Source organism: Carettochelys insculpta, chromosome 3 (genome assembly GCF_033958435.1).
Source record: "Carettochelys insculpta isolate YL-2023 chromosome 3, ASM3395843v1, whole genome shotgun sequence".
NCBI classification, from domain to species: Eukaryota; Metazoa; Chordata; order Testudines; family Carettochelyidae; genus Carettochelys; species Carettochelys insculpta.
In genome coordinates, this window is record NC_134139.1 from 178,910,467 (window position 1) to 178,935,169 (window position 24,703).

Below are 24,703 nucleotides of genomic sequence, written 5' to 3' on the forward strand. Positions count from 1 at the left end.
TCTATTCTTCAAGCTTCTCAATTGTCTCCCACTCTAGGTTTTCCACCCTGACCTGTCTGTATATTTGTTCTACAAGTTCCCATTTTCACCCCCAATTCCTGGCAACCTCTAACCCCAATTTTCTGGTCCCAGTCTACTTCTCCATGCCACCCCTCTCTCATCTGCACTATAATTAGGCAGATTCCTCTGCCATGTTGCCTGGGTCTATTGGGGGCCACTGAGAGGCTGAGAGAGAGAATCTCAAATGGTCTCATTTGAAGTGCATGAATCCAGGCTGGCTAGGAGTTGCAGTTAACAGAAAAAGTATTGTCCAGCCCTGGACTGTAGAGTACTCAGTAGTAAAGAAACTGTTAAAAATTAAGAAGTCCATATTGAACATGGGGGAAGCACAATTTCTCAAAAGCTTATATGACTTACCAAAATTTGGGTAGATAGTCACAGGAATGGAAAAAGGACAATATAATGGACAGACACCTCCTGCCAAATTTCAAGCATACTCAAAAGCTTTTCAGGGGAAGTCATTAGATTTCTCTCACATTAGGGTTTCCAGAAATGGTGGAACCTTTTTGGCTGAAAAGTTCTGAACAAAATTTAGCCTCGGGAAGAGGTCTAACAGAAACAACCTAAACTGTTAAAGTTATAAGCCTCTGAAAAACAGGGTCTTATTACAGAAAACACCAGGGAATTTTAATACCGCAAAGGCCTTTTCGTCAGTTTATAAAATTGGGTTTAATGCCAAGTTTAAGTCAGTACAACCTCAGTATTTAGACAAACCTTTAGAGTTATAAGGAGTACGGGAGATTAAAATGTAGGCAAGATTATCATAATAGAAGCTGAACAAAGACAGTGTTCTTAGCTTGATTACGTTCAGCCATAGCCTTATACAAAGGTTTGCCTTGCTCCTCTGGTACTGCTCTGACTTTGTGTTAGTCCTGTCAGGGCCAAAAACTTTCAATGTTTTAGATTCTCTCCTTTACATTAAGACCGCTTTATACCATTTTCCATTTGCACTCATTTTGATATCTCTTTGCATACCCATAAAAAGCGTAAGGCCTTTACGTAAGTGAAAATAAACCCTGTGCACCTCCCTCACATCCAGTTTAAATGGATTCACCTCTAAGTTCTTGACATCCTATCAGCAACCCATTTTGTTGAATGGCCAGCCAGGTATCTTGAAAGGTCAGCTACTCAGGGACTGGCAAATGCCCTTCTCTATTGCAGCAGAACTCCTGGGCTACCTTTTGGTTTGAACTGTGTGATGTTATCACAAATTCTTAATACCTGCCCTATAGTTTTTATACTGTATTTGCTGTGACCTTTGAGTACCTTACAGAAAGTTCTTACTGGTTCCAATGCGCCTTCTGAACATCTACTTTATAACTGTTATGGTGAACAATTTTCTATGGTCCACAGAACAGTGTTGACTGACATCAGTGTCAGAATGCAGAGCATCAAGTGACAACTGACCACTTCTGCAGTAAGTCCTAGTGGCTAAGGTTTCTGCAGGACTATGTTCCTTGAGGGTCAGCTGAAGTACACAGACGAGAATCACAAGCGTGTACTGTTGCTAACAGCATCAGACAGCTTAAAACTGGAGCATGCCATGAATTCTCTTCTTAATATGGTACTGGATTACTATTACTTGAGTCTCATTTTGTCCATCTAGGTAGTAAATTAATTTACATTTATTGTCTTATCTAAGCTACATCTACACTGTTGCACTTCAGCATGAACATTATCTACTCCCACTGCAACAGGTAATCCACCTCCCTGAGACAGAGTAACTAGGTTGATGGAAAATTTTCACACCCCCTAAGATACACAGCTATACGTACATAGATGCCTTTGTGTACAGTGCCTCATCTGACTCCATCACGGTTTGAAAGTTAAGTTTTACTCAATTAAAGTTACATACAGTTGATAGTGTCAACATTGCTGGAGAGAACAGACACAGTTTTAGACAGTTTCCTCTTTCCCTAATTCTTACTCTATTTACCCTGGGGAAAGAACAAAAAGCCACGTATCTCTTAAGCCATTAGGAAGTATTTCACCTGAACAATATTTTGAAAGTTTCAAATAAGCGCTTCTTCAATAGTCATACACAAGGGAGGAAGTGGGGCAAGAGACTACATTAAATTCCAATCCACCATATAATGAAGTCTTTCACTGCAGAACACTTCAGTTCCAGTAAAAGTCAACTGAAACTTTGAAAACTAGCACTAAGAGATATCTGACCAAAACGCATTTTATGGGCGGCATACGAGTTAAACTTAGTGGTGTATGCACTAAGTGGTCTCTCTCTTCTTTCCTCACACCCCTCACCCCAACCCAAAATGTTAACCATTCAAATATGACTGAACACAGTACGCTTACGTTTTCTGTCATCTCCACATGCAACTTCAGCAAGGTATCGGAAGTAGTCTCCCTTCATCTTCAGGTAGAATACCTTGCTCTCTGGATTAGTTGCATTAGCTATTAAAAATTTGTCCAGCAGTTCCTAGAACAGAAATAGAAGACATTAACATGTTGCCTGCATTGCAATGAAATGTCCTTCAAATACTGGTTTAGGTAAAACAATCCTAGTCACGTACCACCTGAGGCACATTCCATATATACTAAGATGCAGCCCAAAGAATAAAATCTACAATATACTCACAATTCTTTAATTTTTTAGACACATGTATATATTCACTTAGCAAATCAGTCTACTTACACAGTAATGAACACTAAAAAGCCTAGAACATTTTAAATTCTCCAATTTGCTGAGAAAGTGATTGTAAGTTAGAAAAAGGGCAAATGTAGAACATAAGGATGACAATACTGAGTCACACCAAAGGTCATCTAACCCAGTATTCTGTCTTCTGACAGTGGTCAATGCCAGATGCCCCAGAGAGAGTGAACAGAATGGGTAATCATTGAGTGACACCATTTTTACCTACGCAAACTGATAAGTATTGATTGAGCTAACCTACATGAATGTATCTAGTTCTTTTTTGGAACCCTGTTAAAGTCTTGGTCTTCACAACATTCTCTGGCAAGGAGTTTCCACAGGTTGACTGTGTGCTGTATGAAAATCTTGCTTTGTTTTAAACCTACCTATTTATTTCATTTGGTGACCACTAGTTCTTACGTTATGGGAACAAGTAAATAACTTTTCCTTATTCACTTTCTCCATACCTGTCATACCCGCTCTAAGTCTCCTCTCTTCTAAGCTAAAAAGTCCCAGGTCTTTCTAATCTCTTCATATGGCAGCCACCCCAAACTCCTAATCATTTTTGTTGCCATTTTCTAAACCTTTTCCAATGCCAACACACCTTTGAGATGAGGCAACCACATATGTATGCAGAGGTGGGCATATCAGGGATTTGAATAGAGGAATAAAATGTTTTATTTTCTATCCCTTTTTAAATTATTGCTGGAGCCTACTGAGTAGATATCGTCATAGAACTATCCACAAGACTGCAAGATCTTTGACTCCACATAATGACTCCAAGTGGTTATGGCTCCTCTAATGACAACTCCATCTGAGATAATTCCTCAGATTTATCACGTAAAAAGAACAGTTCATGTTTGGAAATCTTCTTAACATCCTTAACCATTAAGACCAAAGCAAATAACTTAATTTCTCTGCAATGACCTTGCCATCTTTGAATACTCCTTCAGCATCTCGACTGTCTAGTGGCCCCACTGGTTGTTTAGCAGGCTTCCTGCTTCTGAGGTACTTAAGAACATTTTGGTATTAGTTTTTGAATTTTTAGCTAGCTGTTCTTCAAACTCCTTTTGACTTTCCTTATGTTTTTCCACTTAATTTGGCAGAGTTTACAATCCTATATTCCTCACTAGGATTTAAACTTCCTTTTTTAAAATTATGCCTTTTTTTAATCTTTCACTGCGTCTTTTACTTGGTTGTTAAGCTGTGGTATTACTTTTTTGGTTCTCTTACTCTTTTTTTTTTTAATTTGGCGTATACATTTAAGTTGGGCTTCTCTTATGGTGTGTCTGAAAATTTTCCATACAACTTGCAGGTATTTTACTTTTGGCACGGTATCTTTTAATTTGTTTAATGTCATTTTGTGTAGTTCTGCTTTCTGAAATTAACTCTAGTGGGGGGGAAAAAAAGCATATGCTTATTCACTAAGGAAGAATCCACATATTTGAACAGAAAGTAACTTCAACTGATAATTAGTCTGAGACGGGGAAAAAAAAGTCACAAATTCAAACCACTTGGAAAAGAAGTAATTTTTATTTTCTACTTTATGGACAAAACTTGTGAATGGGATTTTATTTACTGTTTTCTTAAGTGACAGTCATTACTCAATTACAAATCAACCTTTAGGGTATAATACACTTGTCTGCCAATGTTATAGCTAGTCAGCAAGCATGACATCTGTGATGGGGTTTAGGGGTTTTCCCTGCACTGCACCCCGTCCACTGGCAGGAGTGACACTCACTCAGCAGGTACAACAGGAGGTTTATTAGGCAACAGAGACCCAGTTTCTCACAGAAGCGACAGTACAGCAGTCAGAGACAGTCCTTCCAACCCGTCCTGGGGAGAAGATCCCAAGGGGTGCCCCTCTGGGGTGTAGCTTTCCCCCTCCTCCCGGCTGGCTGCCTTCCAGCTCTCTCTTCCTCTAGCCTCTAACTGCCGCCCCCGATTCAAAAACCAGCTCAGCTCCTCCCTCCTCTTTGTTCAGGGCAGAGGTGTTACCTGCCAGTTGTAGCCCCAGGGTCATCCTTAGCCACTGGGAGCTGCTGCTTGCCTCAGACATCCAGCCTGACTCACACATGCACTCTCCCCAGTTCATCACATCTCTCCCCCCTTCCAGACCGAACTGAGCGGGGTCACTTAGCCAGTGACCTGGGGAAGTTCGGGGCCCTCCCTGCGTGACAGGGCATCGGCTATGGTGTTGTTGTTCCCCTTCACATGGACCACCTCCATGTCGTAGTCCTGCAGGAGCAGACTCCACCGCAGGAGCTTGGCGTTGGCCCCTTTCATGTGATGCAGCCAGGTCAGGGGTGAGTGATCAGTGTACACGGTGAAACGCCGTCTAAACAGGTACGGCTGCAGCTTCCCCAATGCCCACACTATGGCCAGACATTCCTTCTCTATAGCTGCATAGTTCTGCTTCCGGGGCAGCAGCTTCTTACTCAAGTACACAATGGGGTGTTTCTCCCCTTTGCCATTCACCTGCATTAGCACCACCCCCAGCCCCACGTCTGAGGCATCGGTAAACACCAGGAAGGGTTTGTTGAAGTCTGGATTTGCCAGCACTGGGGCCCTGACCAGAGCCTCCTTCAGCGCGCAGAGGGCCTCTTGGCACTGCTCGGTCCAGACCACCTTGTTAGGCTTTCCCTTTTTACACAGCTCCGTGAGGGGGGCTGCGATGGAGCTAAAGTGGGGCACAAATCTCCGGTAGTACCCTGCCATCCCAATGAAGGCCTGGACCTGTTTCTTAGTCTGGGGTGTTGGCCAATCTTTGACAGCTTCCACTTTAGCTGGCTCTGGCTTGAAGCAGCTGCTGCCCACCTTGTGGCCCAGGTAGGTCACCTCAGCCATTCCCACCTTGCACTTCCCTACCTTGGTAGTTAGACCAGCCTTTTGGAGTTGGTCCAGCACCTGCTTGACTTGGGACACATGGTCTTCCCACGTCTGGCTGAAGATGCAAATGTCGTCCATGTAAGCCAGGGCAAAGCTCTCCATCCCTTTCAGTAGCTGGTCCACCAGACACTGGAAGGTAGCAGGTGCCCCCTTGAGGCCAAAGGGCAGGACCAGGAACTCGTAGAGCCCCACAGGGGTGATGAAAGCCGACTTGAGCCGGGCATCTTGGTCTAATGGCACTTGCCAGTACCCCTTGGTGAGGTCTACGGTGGTGAGGTAACGGGCTCCCCCCCAGCTTGTCTAAAAGGTCATCAGGCCTGGGTATGGGGTAGGCGTCCAATACAGTGATGGCATTAAGCTTGCGATAGTCCACACAAAACCGAACAGACCTATCTTTTTTAGGGACTAACACCACGGGAGAGGCCCAGGGGCTAGACGAGGGTTGGATCACCCCTAGAGCCAGCATGTCTTCAACCTCCCGCTCTATGTCCTGAGCCGTCTTCCCTGTGCCTCTGAATGGCACACACTTGATAGGGGTGTGGGTGCCTGTTTCTATTCGGTGGATAGCTAGGTCAGTGCGTCCGGGTCTGTCAGAGAACAGCTGTTGGTGCGAATGCAGCACCTCCTTGATCTCCGTCTGCTGGGCAGGGGTCAGCTGGTCTGAGAGGGGAATAGACTCCAGCAAGGAGCTGGCTCCAGTCCTTGTGAGTAAATCCACCAAGGGATCATCCCCTTGCCCCTCCCAGTGCCTGCACACGGCCAGCACCAAGTTCTCCCTGTCCCAGTAAGGTTTCATCATGTTCACATGATAAACCGGGCCCACAGCCACCGGGTCTGACAGTTCCACCACATAATTCACGTCATCTAGCTGTTTGACGACCTTGAAGGGCCCATCCCAGGCCGCTTGCAGCTTGTTTCGCTGCACAGGTACAAGGACCATCACTTGGTCCCCAGTGGCATAGGCTTGGGCCCTGGCGTTACGGTTATACCAGACCTTTTGCTTCCTTTGGGCCATGGAGAGGTTCTCCCTGGCCAGGCCCATGAGCTCGGTGAGTTTTTCCCGGAAGGTCAGTACATACTGTACCACTGATTCCCCTTCAGGGGAGGCTGTCCCCTCCCACTCTTCTCTGAGCAAGTCCAAGGGTTCCCGTACCCTCCTTCTGTATAGCAGCTCAAATGGGGAGAACCCCGTGGATTCCTGGGGCACCTCCCTGTATGCAAACAGCAGGTGGGGTAAGTACTTGTCCCAGTCATGGGGGTATTGATTCATGAAGGTTCTCAGCATCTGCTTCAGAGTTCCATTGAACCTCTCCACCAGCCCATTGGTCTGTGGGTGGTAGGCTGTGGCCCAGGTGTGCCGGACCCCACACTTGTCCCATAAGCTTTGCAATAGGGCCGACATGAAGTTGGACCCCTGATCTGTGAGGACCTCCTTGGGGAACCCCACTCTGCTGAAAATGGACAGCAGTGCATCCGCCACGGTGTCAGCGTCGACAGAGGTCAAGGCCATAGCTTCTGGGTATCGCGTGGCAAAATCTACCACTACCAAAATATATTTCTTCCCTGAACGCGTTGCCTTGCTGAAGGGTCCCACTATGTCTACAGAGACTTTTTGAAAAGGCTCCTCTATGATGGGCAGTGGCCTCAGGGCAGCTTTCCCCTTGTCCCGGGTCTTTCCCGCCCTCTGGCAGGGATCGCAGGACAGGCAATACAGACTGACAGCTGCAAAGATCCCAGGCCAAAAAAAGTTCTGTAACAACCTTCTCCTGGTGCGGTGGATCCCCTGGTGTGCTGCGAGCGGGACATCATGGGCTAAGTACAGCAACCTGCACCGGTACTTTTGGGGAACCACCAGTTGCCTCTGTACCTTCCATGGCTCCACTTTGCATCTGGGAGCCCATTCCCGGTACAGGAATCCCTTTTCCCACAGGAATCTCTCCCTGCAGCCCTCCCCCAGCTGTGGAGATGGGCTGAGACTGGCCAGTTCCCTCAGCTTCTGCAAGGAGGGGTCTCTCTGCTGCTCCGCCTGGAATTCTTCGGCTGGGGCAGGGGCGGATGCTACTTCCCCATCCCTGCCTGGCTCCAGCACCCCTGGCCTGTGAGATCTGGTTTTTGGGGGCCCCCTTTCTCTCAGGGTTGGCCCCTGTGGCTCCTGTGACTTTGGCTGGGCCTGTACCCTGAATCTGGGGAACACACCCCTCGTTTTCTTTGGCTACGGGTCAGGACCAGGGCATGAGGGTGTTCACCCGGCCAGTTCTCCAGGTCAGCCCCCATCAGTACATCTACCGGCAAATGGCTGTGCACGCCCACTTCCTTGGGGCCTTCCTTCTTGCCCCATTTCAGGTGCACCCTCGCCATGGGCACCTTGAAAGGGGTCCCATTAATTCCTGTTATCGTCAGGTGGGAATTGGGTATCATGCAGCCCGGTGCCACCACCCCGGGTCGGGCCAGCGTCACGTCAGCGCCTGTGTCCCAGAACCCCGTGACCTTTTTCCCCGTCTACCTTGAGGTGTTTGAGACGCTTGCTCCACAGAGGTAGTGCCGCCCCCACTCTGTAAACTGACCTCTGAGCATTTGGTCCCCCTGAGGAGCTGGTCTGTAGGGCGGACTCAGCCCAATCCGAGTGCCCACTGTCAGCACCACCTGCCTTGGCCGCCAGCCCCTCTGGCTTCTGGGACTCCACCCAGTTGACTCCATGACCTCCCGGCTTGCTCAACCTGTCTGGGACCTTGGGGCACTGGGCTGCTCTATGCCCCTTTCACCCACAGCGATAACAGCCCGGGTCTTGTTGTGTCCCTCGGGCCAGCTGCTCCCTCCAGGCTCTGCTTGGCTCCCTGGGGGGTGCGTGGCTGGCCTCTCTTTCCCGGGCTCGCCCAAGAGGTGGTCCCCTCTGTCGTACGGTCAGGAACCGGTCTCTCTCAGATTCTTGGTCTCTCCGGGACTCCCTCTCCCTCCGGAACTCCCTCTCTCTCCGGGACTCCCTCTCTTTGTGGGGCTCACTTTCAAACCTGGCCCGGCTGTTTGTGAAGTCATTTGCCAGTTTTCCTGCATTGTGTGAATCCCCTGGCTTCCTTCCGGTCCACGAGCCACACCCTCAGGTCAGGTGAGCACATCTCGTAGAATCGCTCCAGGACCGCCAGCTCGATCAGGTCCTCTACAGACTGGACTTCCATTCCGAACGCCCACTTCCGGTAGTATTGCCTCAGGCGGGCGGTTGTATCTACATAGGTTTTCTCTGGCCTCTTCTGCGCCTCCTGGAACTTCTTCTTGTACATCTCCGGAGTCAGCCCGAACTTATGCAGCAGGGCCTGTTTGAACCGTTCATAGTCCCCAGGCTGCAGCCCCTCCAGCTGGCTGAGCACCACTGCGGCCTTCTGGCCCAGCAAGGGGGGTGAGGTGCCGCAGCCACTCATCTGGGGGAACCTCATGCAACTCACAGGCTCACTCAAAGGCGGTAAGGAACTCGTCCATGTCCCCTGGGTCCTGACACTGGGCCAGCACACACATCTCCAAGTGACTGGCCACCCCAAGCCGTTTGGCCCTCTCCCCGCTTACCGCAGCTGGGGCCTCTTGGTGTCTCGCCTCTGCCATGGCCCGCTCATGCTCCCGCTCTCGCTCTCTCTCCTCCCGCTCTCGCTCTCTCTCCTCCCGCTGTCTCTCTTGTAGCTGGCGCTCGTGCTCATGCTTTCTTTCCCGTTCCTGGTGCTCGTGCTCCCTCTGCCGTTCTTGGGCTTCCAGTTCCTTTAATCTCACCTCGAGCTCCAGCCGTCGCAGCTTTGCAGTGGGGGACTCTGCCCGCAATGGACCACCGCTAGCTAAGCGCGACCTGGCGGCCACCATGTCTGTCTGACGGCATAGAGCCCCTGCTCCTGTCAGAGAATCCGAAACGCTTCCGGAGGCTGACCGGCCACCTTCTGCCAGGGCAGGCTCTGCCCCCCTAGATCGGTCAATTAGCTGGGCCTTGGTCGCCTTCCCCACGGTCAGGCTCCTCTCTCTGCACAGCCCCACTAACTCTGCCTTTAGGAGTCGGGTATAATCCATCTCCCCGCTGTCTCCCGGGGTATCCACTCATCAGCAGCAGCTGCAGGAATTGCTCTGTTCCACCTCTGGCTCTTGTGAGGTTGCTTCCTTCTCTTGCGCTCAGTCAGCCACTGCTGGGAGCTCATCAGTGGGTGCAGTGCATCCCACTTCTGAAACCAGTGTGATGGGGTTCAGGGGTTTCCCCTGCACTGCACCCCGTCCACTGGCAGGAGTGACACTCACTCAGCAGGTACAACAGGAGGTTTATTAGGCAACAGAGACCCAGTTTCTCACAGAAGCGACAGTACAGCAGTCAGAGACAGTCCTTCCAACCTGTCCTGGGGAGAAGACCCCAAGGGGTGCCCCTCTGGGGTGTAGCTTTCCCCCTCCTCCCGGCTGGCTGCCTTCCAGCTCTCTCTTCCTCTAGCCTCTAACTGCCGCCCCCGATTCAAAAACCAGCTCAGCTCCTCCCTCCTCTTTGTTCAGGGCAGAGGTGTTACCTGCCAGTTGTAGCCCCAGGGTCATCCTTAGCCACTGGGAGCTGCTGCTTGCCTCAGACATCCAGCCTGACTCACACATGTACTCCCCCCACTTCATCACAACATCCGATTCAAACAAAATCTTATATCTCAGAAACAATTTTAGAGTCTTTTTATAAATATAACCTTAAGATATGAACATATACGTCTGAGCCTGGAGAAGACTGTGTAAATCTTCAACACAGACACAGGAACCACCTTTAAAAAAAAAAAAAAAAAACAAAAAAAAAGCAGTCCAGTAGCACTTTAAAGACTAGCAAAATAGTTTATTAGGTGAGCTTTCATGGGACAGACCCACTTCTTCAGACCATAGCCAGACCAGAACAGACTCAATATTTAAGACACAGAGAACCAAAAACAGTAAGCAAGGAGGACAAATCAGAAAAAGATAATCAAGGTGAGCAAATCAGAGTGAGTGGAGGGGTGGGGGGGAAGATCAAGAATTAGATTGAGTTAAGTATGCAGACAAGCCCCTATAGTGACCAAGGAAGTTCCCATCCCGATTCAAACCATGTGTTAATGTTCCGAATTTGAATATTGTCAATTCGTCAGATTCTCTTTCAACAGAGGAGCGATAATGCCAAGAACAGAACACCACTGGTCATCACTTACAGCCCCCAACTCAGACCACTGCAACGAATTATTAAAGACCTACAACCTATTCTTAATCAGGATGCTACACTCCAGAAGGCCCTGGGTGACATGCCTGTTCTCTCCTACAGACAACCTCCCAACCTCATGAGGATCCTTACTAACAGCCACAGTCTATACCCCAGGAACACCAGTCCTGGAACTTTTCCCTGCAACAAAGCCCGCTGCCAGCTTTGTCCACATATCTTCTCTGGAAATACCATCACTGGACCTAACCAGGTTACTCACAGAATCACAGGCACTTTCTCATGCTCCTCTACTAACATCATATATGCCATCATGTGTCAACAATGCCCAGATGCTTTGTATATTGGACAGACTTCTAACTCTCTTAGACAAAGGGTCAACGGGCACAAACAGACATCAGAACACTTCAGATCCACAAACCAGTTAGTCAACATTTTAATGGAATGGGCCATTCTGTCAACAACCTCAAGGTATGTGTGTTACTGAAAAGACATTAATCGCTCCTCTGTTGAAAGAGAATCGGACGAATTGACATTTATATTCAAATTCGGAACATTAACACATGGTTTGAATCGGGATGGGAACTTCCTTGGTCACTATAGGGGCTTGTCTGCATACTTAACTCAATCTAATTCTTGATCTTCCCCCCTACTCCTCCACTCTCTCTGATTTGCTCACCTTGATTATCTTTTTCTGATTTGTCCTCCTTGCTTACTGTTTTTGGTTCTCTGTGTCTTAAATATTGAGTCTGGTCTGGTCTGGCTATGGTCTGAAGAAGTGGGTCTGTCCCATGAAAGCTCACCTAATAAACTATTTTGCTAGTCTTTAAAGTGCTACTTGACTGCTTTTTGTTTTGATAGTATCTAGACTAGCACGGCTTCCTCTCTGTTACTACATGAACCACCTTAGTAATCTCAACTGAATTAACAAACACTGGAGCAATTTGCAGATGTTCTAATGTATATATGCATCATGCAAACTTCATTTGACAATGACATTACTTATCAATTCAGAGAATTTAAGACCAGGAGTAGCCATAGGATAGTTTGCTCTCTTTTACAGAGGAGGCCACTAAATTTCATCTAGTTATCCCATACTGAACACAACTTGCAGTTGGCTAAGTATATCTTTCACAATGGCAGCAAGTGACTGAGACGGAGAACCCACCACCATTCCAATGACTCATCACTTTCACTGTTAAATTAAATATTAAAAGCAAGGCACACACTGCCTGGCTTTAACTTCAGCCATTAATTTTTCATCATGTGTTTCCCTGGCAGACTAAAGATCCCTTTAGTACCCATATCTCAACTTCTCCCCACCTTCTAGAACAGGGATTTCCAACCTATGGGTCAGGACCCTTAGATTTGTTGAGTCCTCAGCAGCTCTGAGCTGCAAATGATCTTAAAGTAGGCATTTGCAGCTCCTTAACACTGCTACATCCAGCAGCTCTGTCTCTCAACAGAGAAGAAATTATGCATTACAAAGACCTTTGATATTCATAGCTATCCCAGACAGGCCACTTAAACTGTTTCACTATGTAATTTCTGTCCCGCCTACCTTCCCTCCTTTTGCCCCTCTTCTGTTCTATGCAGCTGATCCGTCAGCTCTTTTTTGTTTGTCTCTTTCCAGCCCAAGTGTGACCCCCATCTCCCAGCCTGACCGTGACCCTCCCAGCCCCTCAGTGTGACCCTCCTGCCTCCCCAGCCCGTGACCCCCCGCCCAGCTCCTGACTGTGACTCCCTGCAAGCCCAGGTGTGATCCTTCCAGCCCTTAGCCCCGACTGTGACCCCCAAAGCCCCGCAACTCCCCAGCCCTTGAATGCGACTCCCCAGCCCCTCAGTGTGATCATCCCAGTCCCCCAGTATGACCCCTAGGCCCCCCAACTCATGAGTGTGAACCCCCAGCCTGAGTGAGACCTGCCCAGCCCCCCAAAGTGTGTGTGACACCTCCCAGCCCTCCAATCTCCCTAGCCCTTGAGTGTGACCCCCCACAACCCCTCCAGCCTCTGAGTGCGGGGTTTAAGCTGGGAGAGTGGAGCAGAACAATTTGGGGTTGAGGGTCTTTTCCCCACCACAACACAGATCAACTATAATAAAAGTAGTTCTATTATTTTATTATTGTTTATATATTTTCCCCTTGCCTATGATTATATAAACATGAGGGGGCACAATTTTATATTCTTGCCTCATGTGCAAACTTAGCTAGTTATAGCACTGCCCCTCTCCTTCCCCCATTTTTGAATTGCCTTGGGTCACCAAGTCTTCCTGAATTGTCAAAATGGGTCCCTGTCCGGAAAACATTGGGAACCGCTGTTCTAGAGACACTATAATCAAGTCACCTCAGTCTCCTGGCAAACTGAAGTGACTGAACTCCTAAAGTCTTACCGCAAGGCATTTTCTCAATGTTCTGGTTTTCTGCTCCCCAAGTCCCCCCACTTTTGTGTGGCTATTTGAACTGCACATTCTATTCCACTATCTGTCTCTCTAGTTCCATGAACAGAAGTGAAAATCATCTCCTTAAGTCTCACTTATTATTTCCTTTTACACATACTAAGGTCATATTAGCCCTCCCCCGCCAAAGAATTGCATTGGGAATTCAAGTTGACTTGCTTGTACAATAGAACCCTTATGTCCAAGAAAGCAGTGACTGACAAGGATAATCTCCAACTCTGTGGCTAAATCTACACTAGACGGTTTTGTCAACAAAACTCGGAGCACGTACCCTTAAAGTGTTTTGTCAACAGAAACTGTCAACAAAAATGCTGTGTAGATGCTCTAGGGTGCCCTTCTGTTGACAGAGTGGGTGAAAAGATGACCTGCTTTTATGTGTAGACATAATTGGTTCACAAGTTTTTTTTGGAACATCTCTTTGGACAATAATTTCTGTAGACAGATGCTTTTAATGTAGATGTAGCCAGTATGTATGGCCTGGATTCCTTGTTCCCAGATGTATGGGCTTAAATGTGGCTGTACCAAAACGTATAGTTTGTATGAGCCCAGTTTACCAAAGGATCTAGATCTGTGTCTGTCTTGTCATTTACTATGCAAATGTGTATCTTCCTCAAAGTTGAGCAGCAGTGATTTTATATTTACTTCCTCAATCACTAATGAAAATTTTGATTAGCAGTGTCAATCCTCACTGGAAACAGACCTGATTTGATGACTTTTCAGACTATTTTTGAAGTCTTAAATGAATGAAGAGCTGGTATCTGTCAAGAATCAGAATGTTATGCTGTACCAAGTTTATCATATTTACACAGTTGCCTTATCAACCAAACTTACAGGTTTGACAAAAAAATCATTTTTCTATAATACTTCACAGAGAAGGAATATAATTCAAATCAACTGAACTATTCTATTATTTTGCCGAGGACTGATGTCATGTTAACCATCTTAACCCTACCTAGGAATCAGTCAGGCTTAACCTCTTAATACTGGTACAATGTTAGCCAGTCTAAATTTCCCTGATATTCCATGATTATTAATTATTTCTTCAAAATAAAAAGCCATTAAATTCCTCTCAGAGAACTCTTAGGTATCCTTGATGAAAGTTATTCAAGCCTGCCAATTTTAAGGTTTATAATTGATTGATGTCTTAACAACCTCTTATGTTACTAGCAGATTGGATACTCTTTCACCCTCAATCTGAATCCCTAATCCTGTTTCTTTCCAAATACAGAAAGGAATTATTAAATGATAGTAAAATTGTTAGTGATGCAGAAAAACAAATCTCCATCTTCTAATAGGGGGATACCATTGTCTTTTGCCCTACACATACAGAAACTTTAGTGCACTGAGGGTGGCCAAACATGAATTACCCTCACCGCTTTTTTTGTGCTGTTACTAAGGATCCCCAGACATGCAGGGCTGGGGGAGAATTTGCAATAGAGGGGGGAAAAAAAGTGATTATCCTTAATTGCAGAAAACTGATACAATTTTGATACTGTTGATACAAAAACTGATACAAGCTAAAGCAATTCACAGTAACAGACACAAATCAGTAATTACTGATTTCCTCTTATGTGCCTTTATTTCTAATTGCTTTCTTCATTTTACCCGAGCAGACAGATTTTAAAGGTGCCCCCTCTCTTGCTTTAAGACCTCCCAATTTTCATTCAGTTTTCTGTCCAAATTTTTGCTTCCACTAAATCTTGCTCACAGTTTTCCTGTCACAATCACCACTCCCATACATTTCCAGTACAGTGATTAATATTTACCATAAAAATGTCCAAAATTACAACTTACACTCCATGAAAAAGTAATCAGAGTCAAATGTAGTAAAAATCTCAAAAATTGAGTAACTTGCAAATGTAATTGCTATGGGCAGAAATGGAGGTGTAACTAAACACTTATTCGACCCCAAACAATGACTGATTTGGCATCCACCAATTGCTACACGAGAGTCATATTTTACCGACCATCTTTGTATTGCCTCAAGTAAATACTTAATACACACCTCTTCAGTCACAGACTATAATATAAAATTAACTTGCTTCTTTCCATATTAGATCCTAATTCATTTGCGCTAACAGGTTCATTAGCATAAAAGCATCTATTAAGTTTGCAAAATTTAGCTAATGTATTAAATTTCAACTACTATATAAGCTGTTTATTTTATATCTAAACTCATGAAGCAGCTACAAATGATGTTTTACACTATAGTTCCTCAATTATGTATATATGTTAGCAATAAGATTAAAAACTTCACTTTTGCCTATTGGCAAAGTCAAACAAAACAAACCGTTGTAGAATTCAGCGATACTGAATTCAACGTTTCGTGAACTACCCATGCTGGCAAATTAGTTGTATAATACAGCATTGTTCAACGTAACAGAGAGAAAGCTACTTTCTGTATTACTTGCTCTTAAATATGTGCTTGAGAAAAATCTTCCTGGAAAGTTATAAACCACATTTAAGTTGCTGCTTAGAAAAATCCTGCATTGAATATAGGTTTATTTACATAAGAGTGAAGACTGATACTTCCCTGATTTGGTGAAAACAATGAATAGATTACCACAAATCCTGTGTTTATTGCTTCCTTCACTGCAGTTCAACAATGGCAATTATCACCAAGTGTATAAAGAGAAGTTGTGATACATTTGTATTTGTCATTACAATCAAAAAGGAAGTGCAGGAGTAATGGATGCGCATACCGCGTTCAGCATTCTCCCAGACCACAGAGTACAAGTTCTTAGGACTTCTCCCCAGGGAGGGAAAATATTGCAACCAACTAAAAACTGGCTAAGAGGCAGAAACAACTTGAAATAAATGTTAATTTTGCAGCGCAGTAAGTTACATCTTATTAGTGGAGCACCCCAACATTCCATATTAGGATTGGGAGTGAGCTCTCTCACCGAAAAAGTACTGTCCACACCAGCACTTTGTTGGTCAAGGGCAATGTTTCCATCCACTTGTGGAATAAATTTAAGGGCAAAGAGGTTCAGTGTGCAGGAGGGGGGGGTCTGAGTGGCGGGGGGAAGCACGGTCTGACCAGGAGGGAGGATGCAGGGGTGGTCTGGCTGGGAAAGAGAGTGCAGGAGGGGGCTGGCATGCGGGGGTTGGGGAAGGGAACTGGCCCTGAGGAAGGGTGCAGGAACAGGCTTAGGGGTCTCAACAGTGGTCTGGAGATGTGCAGTCTGGGGAGGGCTTATGTCTGTGTGCCATCCCCTCTCCCTGCTGTGGGGGGGAACACTGCATGGAAAGGCTTTTCCCCGGCTGCTCCCAGGCACTGCCCCTCCCCAGCTTTGACTGGATGAAATTCTGACCAGACTAGTGTGGCAGGGGTGAAGGGGAGAGAACAGCCTTTCCATGCAGCACTGCACTGTCATTCCCCCACAGCCACGGGACAGGGGAGGAGGGGTAGGGTAGTGCACAGAGCCACAACCTGCCCCACCAGGCAGGGCCTGTAAGCCTGTCCCAGCTTGCCTGACTCTGGCTGGTGAGGTTTGGGGCTTCACATTCCCCAGCGTACTGTGGGTTGGGTGCTGGATCTGGCCCACGGGCCAGGGTTCCCCACTCCTGGCTTCAACACTCATGTTGAAGTGCCATTTAAGTTACTTGCATTGACTGAGATAGTCTTCCCCCGCCTTATGAGGGTAATTCGTTCCTGAAAAACCCCTCTTCGGGTGAATTCTTGTAAGTCAAAAATGTAATTACCATTAATTTCAATGGGAAAAATTTTATGCGTTCCTGAGCCCCAAAATTTACACCCATTTATGCTAAAACACCACCAAATCCCAGTAAATCCAGTGCAAGGGGGCGGGCATGGCAGAGCAGAGCACGGGGAGGCAGCCCGGCCTGAGCGCAGCTTAGGTTAAGCAGGGAGGGGGGCACTGCCAGGGGCTAGCCGCACGGGGAGCTAGAGAGGCACAGGGGGCCCCCGGCTGGTGAGGGGCAATGCCTCACTTGTGTGGGGCTGCGTGGTGGAGAGGCCCTGCTGGCAGCAACAGCAGGTGAGCCAGGCACTAAATGGGAGGGAACATCACAGACAGCAAGCAGTGCCCGAGGCACAGCTGCACAGGGCAGGCAGCAGCGACCCCTACCTGCCCAGGGGGTGAGCGGCACGGCAGGGCCGGGATGGGCTGCACACCCAGCATCCATGTCTCACAGAACAGCACGATCTACAGCCGGGACTCGGATGAGTCTACCTCCCCGCACCAGACTGCTGTCCTCCCACAGGGCGCTGCCGCCCCCCGCATGGCCTCTTCGTCAAGACCAATGCAGCCGACTCCATCCCCTCAGTGCTTCCCTACCAGAGCCGCCAGTCTCCAGATCAGTCCTCGTAACTAAGAAATGCCTTGTAAGCTGAAGTAGGGGTATTAAAGGAAACTCCTTCTGAAGTCGAATTCTCATAACTCAAATGGGCTTATCTCGGGGTATGACAGTATTACCACCATCTTCAAATTTGACTTGTAAGAAACATCATTTTAGGCAAGTAGGATATTTTGTAGAAAGCAGTTCAAGGCTACTAAAGGTTGAAATCCAGTAAGTACAATATGGCTAAACCCGAAATACTAGTTTTTTATACCTAGGCACACAATATAGGGCTTTTTTCATCTGAACTTGAAAAGAATTCACTAGAAACAGCCAAGTCAGAGAAAGATTAGGACAGTGATCACTCTTGTCAATACAGATCCTACTCAAAAGCAAGATTTCAATTTCTGCAATCTTTTCCACCTGAATAGAGCAGATTTTAGTGATCTTATTTTGAAACCAAGACATAACTTGAGAGACTACTGTAAAAAGGGAAGCTACAGAAGCTGCTGAAGTAGCTTTCTTATGCCAACTCACCCATTCAAAATTAGCTTCAAAAGACAATACCAACAGTAGTTAAAAGTTGCTAAGTTGTTTTAGTTTCACTGGACATTTATCAATGTGGATTTAGAACTCTTGTAGGTATGCTTGTATTCATGGGTGACTGCATTTTCCTGTCCTGCTACCACATGTCTGAACACCAACAGCCTCCTTCAGCCAAGTATCTTGTAGTCCATGAACACAGCTCATTATGGACTGATGCATTTTAGTCGTCACAGACTTTTCCAGTAGAGCAGAAAATCAACCTGGTCCTAGTCAATAAGGATTATTTTACCTTCTATAACAGAACTCCAGAAGAGGCAAGACCTTTAATTACAATCTAGACTATCCTCCTTGAGCTCAGTTGGCTGCAGGACTATCATAACCAAGAACAAGAAGTCCTGTGGCACCTTATAGACTAACAGATTTATTGGAGCATAAGCTTTTGTGGGCAAAGACCCACATCCTCAGATGCATGGAGTTGCAAAAAAAAAACTTTCCTAAATGGCATGGAAATAGGTATGATGAAATAATTTATCTTCTGCATTTTGATTCTGAATGCTTGCCTACATAGTTTTAAGAACTGGCGGCCAGTGCTCAGGATTGGCCAAAGACTAAATATATGGAATTGCACTTAAGCGCATGCACTAGCTTTCGTTGCACTGTGTCTGGCCACACTATTCCTACTAGCCAAGACGATTCTGAATGAGATACTGGTTACATTTTTCTTACAAATACAAGAAAAAACTATGGTCCCAGAACATCCATGTAAACCAGGCACGTCCAGCCTGCGGGCCGCATGCGGCCCTGCAAGATCGTAAACTTTTAACATTATTATGTGATTTATATACATTAACTATATTATATATTTTGTACGCGGCCCAAGATAATTCCTCTTCACTCAATGGGGCCCAGGCAAGCCAAAAGGTTGGACACCCATGACGTAAACCAAAAAAGCAGAACTTCTTTGTTAATCAAGTAGAACTTCAGAAATAATACAGTAAACCCTCAATTTAACAGACTAATAGGTGGGAGGAGAGTCTGCTATCCCAAAAGTCTGTTACATGAAAGGGTTCGTTGGCCACTCTCCCCTGCCAGACTCCCCCAGTCCCAGTCCCTGCCCCCCGCCCCCCCAAAAAAAACCCTGCCACTCAGCACAGCTGCTGCAAGCGCCACTGGACTCTGCTGTGCAGTAGGACCCCCTGTGCCAGCTGTCCCACCAGGGTGCCAGGGTTACACAAGTGCCAGTCTGCCCGTGTACATGCCCTACTCCTGAAGTCCACTAAATTGGGGACTGTAAAATCGAGGGCTTACTCTACATTGAAAATTAAGGCTATTTGTAACCTTGAACAAAATATTATGGTTCTTCTTTCAAAGTTCACAGAATGAACATTGACATCATACAGCTTTGAAAGTTTAATACGCAGAAGAATAATGCTGTTTTTAAATATCAATTTAAATGAATCAAGAACTGTTTCCTTATTTCAATTTTTTTGGTCAGCTTTCATTTTTAGCAGTTTTTTTTCCACACAGCACTTTTTTTTTCTTTGTGGGGGGAGGGTTAGGATGCTCTGCTGCTGCCTGATTTCATACTTTCAGTTCCAAATTAGGTCTGTGGTTGACAGATCAGTTCTTAACTGAAGTTCTATTGTACAAGCTCTCCCTACCATAAAATTTATCACACAAAAAATGGAAAATGCACTGCAAACCATAGCAAATATATGGAACTGGCCTCCAGAAAACAGTTTCTCCCTGCCAATACAGAAATGATTTTCAAAAACTAGTATAAATGTTTTATTAGGTGAGCTTTCGTGGGACAGACCCACTTCTTCAGACCATAGCCAGACCAGAACAGACTCAATATTTAAGGCACAGAGAACCAAAAACAGTAAACAAGGAGGACAAATCAGAAAAAGATAATCAAGCGGCTTGTCTGCATACTTGGCTCAATCTAATTCTTGACCTTCCCCCCCACCCCTCCACTCTCTGATTTGCTCACCTTGATTATCTTTTTCTGATTTGTCCTCCTTGCTTACTGTTTTTGGTTCTCTGTGCCTTAAATATTGAGTCTGTTCTGGTCTGGCTATGGTCTGAAGAAGTGGGTCTGTCCCATGAAAGCTCACCTAATAAACCATTTTGCTAGTCTTTAAAGTGCTACTGGACTGCTTTTTGTTTTGATAGTGTATAGACTAGCATGGCTTCCCCTCTATTAGTATAAATGTGTTTTTGAAGAACTTAAGTGATTGGTCTTCCACCACTTGAAGTCAATTTACATAGTAAGCCCACCTTGTAAAGAAACCTTTTCAGCTGTTGATCATTTACAATTTTTCAGCTGGCTCTATTTAATATCTTTCATGAGGCGATCTCAAGGCATGTTTGAACAGTAGGCATATGTCTGGGGCCTACACTCCTGGGGTCTTACAGGAGCATAGAAATCTAACTTCCTCATTCCAAAAATCTGTTTCTAGTCCTCAACAGCTGAAGAAACCTCTTATGTCTTCACCCAAGTAATGGATAGTCTGTCAGAGCTATTAACTAAGCCTTTAGCCCACATTAAAGTTGCATCATTTTAACTAAAGGTGCAGTTTAAAGCCAATTTAGATTAACTAGTGCAAAAGACCCTGTGAAACCATCTTTTTAAGCCAATTCCCAAGCAATTTAAATTAAACCAAATAAAGTTACTCACACTAAAATAAGTTTCTACACAAGGCTAATGTCAACTCAATTGGTCTACAAAGGCTTAAGCATCTTTACCAACTCTACACCCTCCCCCTGCAACTTCATTATCTTGAGCAATGTTTCTGAACCTACATTTTTATTTGTGAGAGAGAGACACAACCATGCTAGTCAATATACTATCAAAACAAAAAAGCAATCCAGTAGCACTTTAAAGGCTAACAAAATAATTTATTAGGTGATGAGCTTTTGTTGGACAGACCCACTTCTTCAGATCATAGCCATACCAGAAGAGACTCAATATTTAAGGAACAGAGAACCAAAAGTAGTAATCAAGGTTGACAAATCAGAAAATCATCATCAAGTTGAGCAAAATCAGAGAGCAGAGGGGCAGAAGCGGGGAGGGAGTCAAGAATTAGATAAAGTCAAGTATGAATAAGAGCCCCTATAATGAGCTAGAAAATTCCCATCCTGATTCAAACCACATGTTAATGTGTCAAATTGAACATAGAAGAGTTCAGCAGCCTCTTTCCAAACTGTTGTGAAAATTCCTCTTCAGTAAAATGCAAACTTTCAGGTCATTAACAGAATGGTCCACTCCATTAAAGTGTTGGCTGACAGGTTTGTGAATCAGGAGTGTGTTTACAATAAACAAAAGATGATTAAAAACGAATTCTCTGAACTTGAAATTCTCATCAACAATCCCACAGAACAAGGCTTTACTTGTACTAGACAAATTTATAAAACACACTTCCACTTCCTACAAAAAAAAAGACCAATTTTCTAAATTACTCCATACTTCATGATACTACAGCTCAACTATCAATATGGTTAACCTTTCCAGCTACCAGCTCAGCCCAGCAGAAGAGTCTCTTATCCCGGGGTCCTTCCTTCTGCCCCACTTCCTCCACAAACTTAATGCAATTCTATGGTGACCTTGAAGACTTCTTTCGCCACCTCTGTCTAAAGGAATTCTTCCAGCACACCTATGAGCAACAGTAACTCTCTCAACCCCCCCCCCACCAATACCAAAAGAAGAACTACTCTATGTGGACTCCCCCTGACGGTGGTAGTGAAAGTCTGGATTTCTACGTACAATGCTTCCGCAACTGTGCTCAGACTGACATTATATACAAACAAATTAGACACAATCTCAACTATGCTGAATGCTATGCTGTCCAGAGTCTCAAAAATAACCCAGACATTATAATCAAACCAGCTGACAAAGAGGGCGCTGTTGTCATCATGAATAAGTCAGACCATAAACAGGAGACAGCCGGACAACTCTCCAACAACAAATTTTACAGATGTCTCTCTGCTGATCCCTCTTTGGAATTCCAAAAGAAATTACAACAACTACTTAAGGAACTCCCTGCTGCTACTCGGGAATTTACTCACTCAGACACACCATCTGACCCCCAACCTGGATTATTCTATTTACTTCCCAAAAACCCACAAGCCTGGAAAACCCGGACACCCTATCATTTCGAGTATTGGCACCCTTATCACTAGACTATCCAGTTACGTGGACTCCCTCCTCAAACCCTATGCCACCAACACTCCCAGCTATTTCCGAGATACCACTGACTTCCTGAGGAAATTACAAAACATTGGAAAAGTTCCTGATGACACCGTCCTTGCTACCATGGATGTAGAGGCTCTGTACACCAATAGTCCACACAAACACGAATTGCAAGTGATCAGGAATACCATCCCTGATGTCACCACAGCCGATCTGGTGTCCGACCTCTGTAATTTTGTTCTCACCCACAATTATTTCCGATTTGGGGACAATTTATACCTCCAGATTAGTGGAACTGCTATGGGCACCCGCATGGCCCTACAATTTGCTAATATATTTATGGCTGACCTGGAACAACAATTCCTCAGCTCTCGTCCCCCGTTACCGCTCCTCTACTTACCATACATTGATGACATTTTATGATTTGGACCCATGGTATAGAGACTCTAGAAGAATTCCACAGATACTTTAACAATCTGCACCCCATCATCAACTTACACCTCGACAACTCCATGTGAGAGATACAATTTCCTAGACATTACAGTAAAAATCAAGGATGGCCTGATCGGTACCACACTCTACTGGAAACCCACTGATCGCTATACTTACCTACACACTTCTAGCTTCCATCCTGCACACACAACTAGATCCATCGTTTACAGTCAAGCCCTTAAGTACAATCGCATTTGCCCTGATCCTACTGACAGAGACCAAAAACTACAAGATCTCTACCAAGTATTCATAAACCTGAATTACCCACCAGGAGAAACAAAAAAACAAAATCGACGGGGCCAGACGAATACCCAGAGACCAGCTATTCTAAGACAGGCCCCAAAAAGGCCAAGAACAGAACACCACTGGTCATTACCTACAGCCCCCCACTCAAACCACTGCAACACATAATTAAAGATCTACAACCTATCCTTCATCAGGATGCCACACTCCAGAAGGCCCTAGGTGACAGGCCTTTTCTCTCCTACAGGTAACCTCCCAACCTTATGAGGATTCTCACCAACAGCCACAGTCTATGCAGCAGAAACACCAATCCTGGAAGTTTTCCTTGCAACAAGGCCCATTGCCAACTTTGTCCACATATCTATTCTGGAGATACCATCACTGGACCTAACCAGGTTATTCACAGAATCACGGGCACATTCTCATGTTCCTCAACTAACATCACGTGCGCCATCATGTGCCAACAACGCTTTGTATATTGGACAGACTTCAAACTCTCTCAGACAAAGAATTAATGGGCATAAAACAGACATAAAAACACTCCAGATTCACAAACCTGTCAGTCAGCACTTCAATGGAGTGGGCCTTTCTGTTAATGACCTGAAAGTATGCATTTTACTGAAGTTTTCACAACAGTTTGGAAAGAGGCTGCTGAACTCTCTTCTATTCAAATTTGACACAACACATGGTTTGAACCAGGATGGGAATTGTCTAGCTCTTTATAGGAGCTCTTCTGCATACTTGGCTTTATCTAATTCTTGACTCCCTCCCCTCTTCTGCCCCTCTGCTCTTTGATTTGCTCACCTTGATAATATTTTTGTGATTTGTCAACTTTGATTACTATTTTTGGTTCTCTGTGCCTTAAATATTGAGTCTGTTCGGTATGGCTATGGTCTGAAGAAGTGGTTCTGTCCCACGAAAGCTCATCACTTAATAAATTATTTTGTTAGTCTTTACAGTGCTACTGGACTGCTTTTTCGTTTTGATATTGTTAGATAGGTATCAGATGGGTAGCTGTGTTAGTCTGTATCTGCAAAAACCAACAAGTCTTGTGGCACCTTAGAAACTAACAGATATTATGGAACATAAATCTGTTAGTCTATATGGTGCCACAGGACATCTCATGGTTATTGCTAAAGAAAGAAACAGTCACTAGTGACGAAAGTATGACACAAAACTCGTAACAAAATAAGAATGACAGGAAACTGTAGAAAAAGTGTACTGATAATCACAATGTAAGTTTAGAGCCCAAAAGCCTGTTTTAACAAAAACGATATAGCCCAGAATTTTTCACAAAATTCTTATATACTCACAAGCTCTATGTGCCCCCTGGTTTAAATCATAAGAAAGTTATGACAGGAGACTTGCTACTGTTGCTATGGTACAGAGTCTGGACAGTTAAAGGCCTACTTCCTTCATTTTACAGTAGTGGGTAAAACATAGTGAGCCTCAATTTACATGAGGGTCGTGTTCCCACACACAACTCGAATTTTGTGTAAGTCGGGGGCAGCTTTTTCCTTGGTAGAACACATGTTCTGCAGCCGGGGAAGCAGCAGGAGTACTGGGAGCTCCCTTTGAAAGGTAAGTCCTGGGGTTGGGGAGTGGGAGTTGAGCCAGGGCTGCATGGGGGGAGGGAGGTGAGCCAGGACCGGGTGGGGGGTTGAACTGGGGCAGCGGGGGAGGGTTTTGAACCAGAGCT

At 45.4% G+C, this 24,703-nt stretch overlaps 1 protein-coding gene across 1 annotated transcript in view; it reads right to left on the minus strand.

The window, feature by feature from the left end:
* YWHAQ (tyrosine 3-monooxygenase/tryptophan 5-monooxygenase activation protein theta) overlaps positions 1-24,703 on the minus strand; it is a 39,063-nt gene that overhangs the window by 4,355 nt on the left and 10,005 nt on the right. The window contains exon 3 of the mRNA XM_074991253.1: positions 2,374-2,497. Within this exon, the coding sequence (XP_074847354.1) occupies positions 2,374-2,497 (124 nt within the window). The remainder of the gene's footprint in view (positions 1-2,373; positions 2,498-24,703) is intronic.